At 46.4% G+C, this 9,993-nt stretch overlaps 1 protein-coding gene across 2 annotated transcripts; it reads right to left on the reverse strand.

Annotated features, from left to right (window-relative positions):
• Nucleotides 1-231: 231 nt before the first annotated feature.
• LOC128418391 (phospholipase A2 inhibitor and Ly6/PLAUR domain-containing protein-like) lies at nucleotides 232-9,190 on the reverse strand. Of its 2 annotated transcripts, XM_053398018.1 has the most exons (6): nucleotides 9,068-9,190; nucleotides 5,752-5,872; nucleotides 4,224-4,334; nucleotides 3,620-3,772; nucleotides 1,881-2,024; nucleotides 232-485 (listed from the first exon to the last, which is right to left on the reverse strand). In XM_053398018.1, the coding sequence occupies exons 2-6, from the start codon at nucleotides 5,795-5,797 to the stop codon at nucleotides 334-336; spliced, it is 606 nt and encodes a 201-aa protein (XP_053253993.1). In that variant the 5' UTR covers nucleotides 5,798-5,872; nucleotides 9,068-9,190; the 3' UTR covers nucleotides 232-333. The 2 variants fall into 2 exon arrangements, with proteins under 2 accessions (XP_053253993.1, XP_053253994.1); XM_053398019.1 differs by lacking the exon at nucleotides 3,620-3,772.
• Between the last annotated feature and the right edge of the window lie 803 nt (nucleotides 9,191-9,993).

Raw genomic sequence — 9,993 nt, forward strand, 5'->3', positions numbered from 1 at the left:
ATGGGTAAGACGGCCCTGATAATTATAGCAGATCAGATGTAACTTCCTAACTGTAAAGCAGGTGTGAGGAAGCTCTGGCCATTCAGATTGTTGCTGAACTACATCTCTGATCATCCCTGGACACTGGCCATTCTTACTGGATGGAGCTGATGGGAATTGTAGTTTGGAGCCAAAGGTTCTCCATGCCTGCTTTAAAGCAATGTCAACTGGGGTAGCGATTTGAGGGGGGCATTCTTTTTCATGCTACTTTATTCAAAGAATTCACATCAGGGCATGACAAAGAATCACAGTGACCCTGCAAAAAGTGGAGGAAGTTGCTCCCGCTTGCTCCTTTCAGCCGCTGTTGGTGGCTGGGGCTGGGCTGCACTTGATTTTCTTCAGGAGGAAGTCCATGGCTCCAGTAACGAGGTACGTCTGCACAGGCAAATTGCAGGCAGTTGCTGAGGCACAGCCTGATGCTATAAAGGGAAGAGCGGCAGCATCTCCTGAAGGCAGAGAATAGAGATGGAGACAAAAGTTGATTCAGTTCCCATTAAAAGGTCAGCATACCTGACACATACCTTCCGAAACAAAAAGCTGTATTATTATTATTATTATTATTATTATTATTATTATTATTATTATTATATTTCTATGCCACCCATCTGACTGGGTCACCCCAGCCACTCTGGGCAGCTTCCAACACAATTTTAGGCAAATAGTTGTTTATCTGTTTGATATCTGACGGAAGGGCATTCGATAGGGCAGCCGCCACTACCGAGAAGGCCCTTTGCCTGGGTCCCTGTAGAAGAATGTGTTCTGGGAAGGAGAAGGAAGAAGAATGACTGGGGTCCATCTTGGGCAGCCTGCTGCACTGGGTGTCGGGGACAAGCCGCTATTGAAATAACCATGCTGTAAGATATGGACTTCCTGCTTAGGGAAGTTTTTAATGTTTTGTATTTTATTGTATTTTTAATACTTTGTTGGAAGCTGCCCAGAGTGGCTGGGGAGACCCAGCCAGATGGATGGGGTATAAATAAATTATTATTATTATTATTATTATTATTATTATTATTATTACTCCATGCAGACTGAAGGTGTAAATAGGTGAATAAAGCATGTTTTTTGAAGCCATGACAGTCTCTGCAGGGTCTCAGTTCTCCAAAGGAGCATGGACTATGGGTGAGTGCCTGGTATCTCTTGGAATCTTGCTGCAGCTTGGCAAAGAGTACAGTATCAATTCTATTAGTGTTTAATTACATTTTTATAATTGACTTTTCATGTTTTTAGCTTGTTCTAATTTTTCTGCGAAAGTCTTGAGTCCTGGACTAGGAAAAGGGAATATTATTAGTATTAATATTCATAGAATCATAGAATCATAGAGTTGGAAGAGACCACAAGGGCCATCGAGTCCAACCCCCTGCCAAGCAGGAAACACCATCAGAGCACTCCTGACATATGGTTGTCAAGCCTCTGCTTAAAGACCTCCAAAGAAGGAGACTCCACCACACTCCTTGGCAGCAAATTCCACTGTCGAACAGCTCTTACTGTCAGGAAGTTCTTCCTAATGTTTAGGTGGAATCTTCTTTCTTGTAGTTTGGATCCATTGCTCCGTGTCCGCTTCTCTGGAGCAGCAGAAAAATTAATCATATTATTCCGAACAGACCAAAATGAGAAGGGGTGGACTTTCCTGCAGCAGCTGTTAGGAAGGGATGGTCCTTTGATTCTCTTGGCTGACAAAATAGGTGAAAGAAATTTGCTTCTCCAAAGGTAGGGAGCTGCTCAGTTATGAGACTTAGTGTTTGAATTCTCCAGGGGAGTAGATGCAAGACGTCCGTCTTTTGCAATACTAGAGAACACAGGTGCTCTGGGACCCAATAGGAGCTTAAAGTGAGTCCTACCTGCAGTTAGCTCCCCGGCCGCAGAGATGCAATTATTTTCATCTCCTGTGCAATTCAGAGTCCCGGGTTCTTCTAAGCGGTTAGAGCCAAGTACAAAACTGGAGGGACAATTCACTCCATTCTTGGTGAGGTTCCTGGGTGGTACTGGAGGGACGCAGGAAAGAGAGAAAGCAGACCGCGTTAATAAAACAGTAATAATAATAATAATAATAATTTATTATTTGTACCCCGCCCATCTGGCTGGGCTTCCCCAGCCACTCTGGGCGGCTTCCAAAAAAAATATTAAAATCCTCTAATACATCAAACATTAAAAGCTTCCCTAAATAGGGCTGCTTTCAGATGTCTTCTAAAAGTCTGATAGTTGTTGTTCTCTTTGACATCTGGTGGGAGGGCATTCCACAGGGAGGGCGCCACTACCGAGAAGGCCCTCTGCCTGGTTCCCTGTAACTTGGCTTCTCGCAGTGAGGGAACCGCCAGAAGGCCCTCGGCGCTGGATCTCAGTGTCCGGGCAGAACGATGGGGGTGGAGACGCTCCTTTAGGTATACTGGGCCGAGGCCATTTAGGGCTTTAAAGGTCAGCACCAACACTTTGAATTGTGCTTGGAAACGTACTGGGAGCCAATGTAGGTCTTTTAAGACCAGTGTTATGTGGTCTCGGCGGCCGCTCCCAGTCACCAGTCTAGCTGCCGCATTCTGGATTAGTTGTAGTTTCCGGGTCACCTTCAATAATTGTCAAAGAGGGTACAATTGGGAATAAATAAATGAATCCCAAGTTCTTGGAAGCCCAAAACACTCAGACAGAAGCAGCTGTGCATGCCAAGGGGTGGGGAAATCCTCTGGCCTGCCAGCCAATTGTGGCCCAATTCAATTCCCATATTCAGTAGTAACCTCATCCATATGCCCAACATTTCTCGATCTATTGGACCCCCACCCCCGTGTGTGTGTGTGTGTGTGTGTGTGTGTACATTATCACTAGAAAGCATTCCAGACCGCCCCCCTTCTCCCAGAACCTGGTGAGCCTTCAAATTAGGAGAGCAAAGGGCTCAGAAGCAAAGGGCCCTCAGTGTCATCCATGGAAGGAATGACGAATGAGGAAGTTGAAGAGAAGGGAAGGGGAGATTTACTGGCAGAAATGTCATTATTCCTAGAGGCAGCATTTCTAAGCATCTCTCTGTGACTATTGAACAAAACGCAGTTGGTAAGAACTTTCCCTTGTCTTGTCCATTCCTGGCAACCTGCCGTGGGGGTTGGTTCCTCTGCTGCCTGACACCCAGACCATTAGCTTACGTTTGTGACATTGTAAGGGTCAGAGAGCGACATCAAGCCTTTGATTGTCTTGAGCCACCGTACAGGCACTTGGCATACAAAGGCAGGGGAGAAGCTGTTGAAATAAATCATTAGCCATCAGGGATTATTAACCCCCTTTGCCATTGAGAGCCACTCAATGGAAAACTAGCAACAGGTCCTTTTGTTGTGGGCTGTGGCAAAGGGCTGGTGCTGTGAGAGCAAACAGAGAAGCATGTCAGACCATGGGACTATCTAGGCCAGTATTGTCTACACTACTGGCAGCAGCTCTCCAAGGTCTCAGACAGAGGCCTTTCCCAGTCTTGCCTGGGCATGTTGGGGATGAACCTCAGACCTTGTTCACACAAAGGCAGGTGCCACAGTCCTAATGTCCTTGGCTAACTGTCCCCGCTCCCAAAGCAAACTTATCAAGGTCTGGACCTCGCTTCACATACATTCAAGGGGAGTATTATTGCAGTTTTCTGTCACGCAGCATTTGGAAACGGTCCTCGTAAAATACCCTCCAGCCACAGTAACAGAGACAGCTTCATTGCAAAGCTGAGAATCCTGCTGGCAGTCCCTGGATATTCCTGTGGCAGCGATTCCTCCTGTTTAAAAAACAAAACGAAACAGAGGGGAATCATAATGGAGTTGGGGAATGTGCCTACAAGGTGGTACCTGCCTTAGGAAAAGGACAAGATGTCACCGCTGCCACCCATTGCTGAAGACAATTTGGATGGAGCAGAATTGCACACATAAAAATGGAGGAAAATCCTAAAGGGGTGAGGGGACCCGTCTGCAAGGCAGACATTTTCCTGCATTAGTGAAAACAGGCTGATTCACCCACCCCTGTTCTTTGTGAGTACCTGCCTGACTTCAGGAGGTAGGAGAGCGTGAAACAGAGCCTCCTTTAAAAGCCTCATGTGCCCAACAGCAGGGCCGGGCCTGGTAGTTCAGTTTTCCCTGGATTGGACTGGTCCTGGAAGCTTCTCCTGCGAATGTAGCCCAGAATTGAGCGGGCTATAGGTGCAAGCACAAGGGAAATACTCATATACCTACCCATGTTATTCTCCTGGGCCACTGTTATGCAGATGGCTTCTGACCCTGGAATTGAACAGGTACCAGTACTGCATGCTGGGCTTTCAGTACAGACACAATTTAGGGAGTTTGCTAGCAGAAAAAGAAAATAGGGATGGAGAGGAGGAGAGAAAGCAACATTGTTTCATTATTTTATTTCAAAAATTTTAAAGTATGCTTTTAAAATTTAATAATAATAATAATAATAATAATAATAATAATAATAATAATAATAATTTTTTATTATTTATACCCCGCCCATCTAGCTGGGTTTCCTTAGCCACTCTGGGCGGCTCCCAAGAAGATCAAAAATACACTAAAACATCAAACATAAAAAATTTCTCTAAACAGGGCTGCCTTCTGATCTCTTCTAAAAGTCAGATACTTGTTTATTTCCTTGATATCCGAAGGGAGGGTGTTCCACAGGGCGGGTGCCACTACCAAGAAGGCCCTCTGCCTGGTTCCCTGTAACCTCACTTCTTGCAGGGAGGAAACTGCCAAAAGGCCCTCAGAGCTAGACCTCAGAGTCCGGGCTGAATGATGGAGGTGGAGATGCTCCTTCAGGTATACTGGACCAAGGCCGTTTAGGGCTTTAAAGATCAGCACCAACACTTTGAATTGTGCTTGGGAATGTACTGGGAGCCAATGTAGGTCTTTCGGGACCGGTGTTATATGGTCTCGGTGGCCACTCCCAGTCACCAGTCTAGCTGCTGCATTCAAATAATTCCAGGTGAGATGCATGGATTCATTCCTGCTTACATCCTCCTCACAGAATTTCTCAGTTGCTGTGGGAAACTGGCAAGCGCTCCCCACCACCCCTCCCTGCGGCTTCCAGCAGCCAGCATTCGGAAGCATTACTGCGTCTGACCACAAGAGCAGGGCAAAGCCATCATGGGCAGTGGCCATTGATAGCCTTGTCCTCTGTTATTTTGTCTAATCCTTTTTTAAAGCCGTCTAAGTGGCCGTCCATGGAGTTTTTGCCAACAAAGGTCTGTATAGTTAAAGCTATGGTTTTCCCAGTAGTGATGTATGGAAGTGAGAGCTGGACCATAAAGAAGGCTGATCGCCGAAGAATCGATGCTTTTGAATTATGGTGTTGAAGGAGACTCTTGAGAGTCCCGTGGACTGCAAGAAGATCAAACCTCTCCATTCTGAAGGAAATCAGCCCTGAGTGCTCACTGGAAGGACAGATCCTGAAGCTGAGGCTCCAATACTTTGGCCACCTCATGAGAAGAGAAGACTCCCTGGAAAAGACCCTGATGTTGGGAAAGATGGAGGGCACAAGGAGAAGGGGACGACAGAGGATGAGATGGTTGGATATTGTTCTTGAAGCTACCAGCATGACCAAACTGCAGGAGGCAGTGGAAGACAGAAGTGCTTGGCGTGCTCCGGTCCACGGGGTCACAAAGAGTCAGACATGACTAAACGACTAAACAACAACAAGTGGCCGTCACTGCCTCCTGTGGGAGCAAGTTCCATAGTTTAACGACGAGCTTCGTGTTGGCCTCACCTGTAGCTACAAGGGCAGCAGAAAGGTGGAGGAGAAACAGCTTCATCTCTCTGGGAACCGGAAAGGTCTGGCTTCAACAATGGCCAAACACCAAGGTCGGGTGGTTTCTGCAGCCGCAGGACTGAAAAGGTAAGGGACAGGTTAAGCCAGCAAGAGAGAATCAGTACAGCATAGAAGGACAACGGTGTCCAAAGGGATGTCAGGCGAGACTGGGAAAAACTTCATTCTAATATCTTGGAGGTTTTCACCACCTTGTGGCTCAAATCCTGTGGAATGATATGAGCCCACTCGGCATATTCATTAACACAACTGATTAACGTTTAATCTGGAATGTGGCTTGCCTGTTCAGTGTGCATAGGAAACATCAACAATTGATCTGAGAAAACTTGGTATACTTGTTTGCATAACACTCTTCTTGTTTATAAAACCCAATTGAAAAAAAAAAACGAAAAACAATTGATATGGCTTTTTGGCATTGCGTGGACAGGCGGAGTCCCCAGATCCCCCGCGGTCCCCCCGTCATGCGGAATAACGACTCGAGACAACGTGCTATGGGATTAAATTGGCCACAACTTTATTGAATTTCAAATGTGGGTAGACCTTGGCTCAGGCATTGGGCGTTCTCCCTCCCCAGTCCCCAGCCGGGGATCTAGGGAGCATCAGGGTTATCCAGTGTGTGTGGGGGGGATGGGCCGGCTCTGGAGAACATATGTTCAAGCAGAGACAGCCGCCCCCGTTACGCCGCCGCCGCAGGGGAGAGCAATGACAACCTTTCGGCGCACGGCCAAAGCCTCCCTTCAGAAACCCCTTTAACGGGGAACCCTGGTATCGCCGCCGCAAAGAGGAAGATGGACTAAAGGATTCCGCCCAAGGCCTGATACCGCCAAAGTTGTGACGTTTTGCTACGGGAAAGGCGAAACCTGCCAATGCAGGGAAATTCCTTTCCGGCCCTTTAACAGCGACCTTACGTAGCAGCGCCCGCATACCTGTGAAGAAAAGTTAACCTGCGAAACCTGTGAAGAAAAGTTAACCTTCAAAATAAGACATTAACTGAGGGTGGGTAGGGTGGGAGAAGCTCTGGAGCCAAGTGAGGATTCCCAGGTAAGATCCTCCCTCTATTGTGTGGGCAGGTAATCCCTCCCCTACCTGGACTGGTCTCCTTGGCAACACTTCCCCCAGGTGGGATTGGGCAAATGACTGAGGTAGGCGGAGACCTCCAGGTACCCCACCTGAGGGAAGGCAAGGCCAAGCCTAAGCTATTGGAGCCGCTCGAGATCCAGGGGCTGCACGCGTCCACGCAAAGGGCGCCCCCCGTTTTAAGCGGGGAGCGGTCATTCCCTGTTTAGGGAAGTTTTTAATGTTTGAAGTTTTATTCTGTTTTTAGTGTTCTGTTGGGAACTGCCCAGAGTGGCTGGGGAAACCCAGCCAGATGGGTGGGGTATAAATAATGAAAGTATTATTATTATTATTATTATTATTATTATTATTATTATTATTACCATTTTCCTAATATGGATGCAAATGGAAGTTTATTCTGTGACTCACATGCCTACTGTTCCCTTCGCCTGTGACATGTGCTCTCAGAAGCCTGTCCCTTCTTTGGCTATGTACACACCTTGCGGTTTGTTAAGGGTGCTGGGATCTGTAGCTGTGAGAATTCTTCTGAGGAATGAATGTGCTTTAAATGGTTGGTGTCCATGCAGCTTTCCCCTTGAACCCTCTGCCTGCTTCCTGTCTTGTCTCTTGTATGTTTTTCTTTCACTCTCACTGTGGGTTTGTCTGTGTTTTCTGCTATGGTAGTTGCACTGGCTGGCTTAAGCAATCATCTCTCTCCACTTTGGTGATTCCAAGCTGTAAATTGAGACCAAGAGCATTGACTGAGTTCCTCAATTTTGCAATTCAGATCAGAGTGCTCTGCCAGGAATCGACTGGTCAGCTTGGGCAGCTGCCCACACTTCAGAATGCCAGCTCTTTTATCACTTGGCAAAGGCACAAAGCAGAATGTATTAAGCTAAGATGTAACTGTTCGTGCCACAGAGCTCTCTGAAGAGAGCCAGCTGCATCCAACCACCTCCTACTCAGAGAAGAAGTGTTGGGCTTAATGATCATGACTGGACTTGGTTCTATGTGCCTACTCTGAGCCATGGTTGGTTATAACCCAACTGATTTTCGAATCTGGGGTTTTAATTTATTACACTAAGATTTATGCAATGGCTGTTCAATAAAAATGGAACTGGCATAACCACCCAGGTTCAGAATCACTTTGCTATGGTTTTCGTTGGTTTATTCTGTATTTTGTGTTCTCATTTTGTATTGTCATGTTGTGATCTGCCCTGTGATCTTCGGGTGAAGGGCAGTATACAAATTTAATAAGTAATCAAATGCACCAGCTGGTTTGCATACACTGACCCTACAACCTAGAGCAGGCATGCAGGCATGCAACCATCTAGACATTGTTGGACTACAACTCCCATCATTTTTAACCACTGGCCATGTTGGTGGTGGAGTTTAGCAACTTCCGGAATATCAAAGGTTCCCCATTCTTCTAGAATAAGTTCCAGAAACTTTGTATCCCTCAGAACACAGGTTAGTATGGAAAGAGTTAGCTGTAAGAGAAATCTGGGAAACACAAACTGAGCTGGGAAATGTTTATGTGTAAGCATGAATATTTAAGTGTGTGTCTCTCTCTGTGTGTGTATTCCAGATATGCAAGATAAAAAAGAACAACATAAATTGCAAGCAATAAATACAAAAAAATGCAATTATTGTTCAAAAGAAAAATAAAATAACTTTTCTGTAGAAAATCAGAAGGTTTATCCCAAAACAAATAACTACAATGAGAACAGGATCAGCATCATGTATTATTGTTCAGTGTGCACCAGGTAACATCAAGCAGCAAATCAAACAGCAAGTGTTCCAGCAATATTTTTTTTAAAAAAAAATCTACAAAACATTTATTAATCAATAGCTGTTCTGTTTATTCATAGGTGGAAGGGATGAAGGGATAAACGAAAGCTAACTTGGCCAGATCCAACTGTATGCTGGCTGAGGGGACTGCTCATGCACTTCAACAACTTTATGTGTTGTAAAATCAAACAACACTGATAAGATTAAGGATGACTGTTTGTAAGGTAGGGTGGAATGACTAAATCCTTCAACTATCAATCAAAATTTCTTTCTTTCTTTCTTTCTTTCTTTCTTTCTTTCTTTCTTTCGTTAAGGTCACATTTGCCTTACCCCAAACCCTGTTCAAACATCAACCAGCCTTAACTGGGAAGCTCACAAGTATTTTATCTGCTAAGGATTCATCTTTTACCTGTTTTTCTCCGCTTCCTAGATCTTCAAGTTCCTTGTTGAACTGATGCCTGTTGCTGAAGGGCTCAGCTGCAAAGTGTGAGGCTGATGTTGCCTGTATTTATAGATGCATGCACTGTGCAGAAAAGGGTAAGTACCAGCTCTCTGTGGGGAGGGAGGAGATACAAGAAGCAGAGGTGAGCCTAGCTGGCGGGGGATGGGGTGGCAGTAACGATGAGAAAGGGGAACGGGACATTCCGATTCAGTGGAACAAGGAAATAAGAAACTAGAGGCTGCGGTTTGTGAGAGATGTTGTTATCAATTGATCTCATGCCAGTTTTTGGAGAGACCTTTTAGGCAACATCGGCCATTTGGTCACCCTGTTCCCAACCCTGACTCCCACGCATGTTCCCTCCAAAAACAATCACTGGAGACCTCGATTTTGTTTGCTAATAGATGTTATGTTGAATAGGCGTGGGCGGTTTTTTGTTTTTGGTACATCTAAAAGAAAAAAGCATTGAAGAAAGGCCAAAGTATTGCTCTGTTTTCCTTTGGAACGAGGCTGTGAGGGGGGGGGTCTTGTTGTCTGGGTAGCCCAGGACTTCCCTACATGTTGCCCAGGCTTGCGCCCCAGGGAGGCTACTTTGGTGCTGCTAAAGCAGTGGTCTGTCTTCACCCCTGGAGGCACATGCCCATGGGTGTCTTAAGCATATGTGGTGCCAAGGTGCAAAGATCCACCCGGTGCCCCCCCTCCCCAGGTTGCCCAGTCCCAGGCGTGCAGGAGGGTGGAGCCAGCTGGCCGCCTCAGTGTCTCGCTGGCTCGGTCGCCCCCGAACTCACGGCACAGAGGTGCCCACAGCAGAAGAGCCTGCCACAGCACTCTGACAGACGGGTGGGCTCTTCCCCAGACTCAACTCTTGGGCCCCGGACTCTCGGCCAGGCGCCCCT

This window comes from Podarcis raffonei, chromosome 8 (assembly GCF_027172205.1).
Source record: "Podarcis raffonei isolate rPodRaf1 chromosome 8, rPodRaf1.pri, whole genome shotgun sequence".
Lineage (NCBI taxonomy): Eukaryota > Metazoa > Chordata > Lepidosauria > Squamata > Lacertidae > Podarcis > Podarcis raffonei.

What these genes read in the sequence shown, in the direction of transcription:
- LOC128418391 (XM_053398018.1), bottom strand. Translation starts at nt 5,797, where the DNA reads ATGAAGCTGTTTCTCCTCCACCTTTCTGCTGCCCTTGTAGCTACAG. An exon ending in GGCCCAGGAGAATAACATGG is followed by an intron (nt 3,773 to 4,223) that starts GTAGGTATATGA and finishes TTTTTTAAACAG; the next exon opens with GAGGAATCGCTGCCACAGGA. An exon ending in GGCCGGGGAGCTAACTGCAG is followed by an intron (nt 486 to 1,880) that starts GTAGGACTCACT and finishes CTCTGCCTTCAG; the next exon opens with GAGATGCTGCCGCTCTTCCC.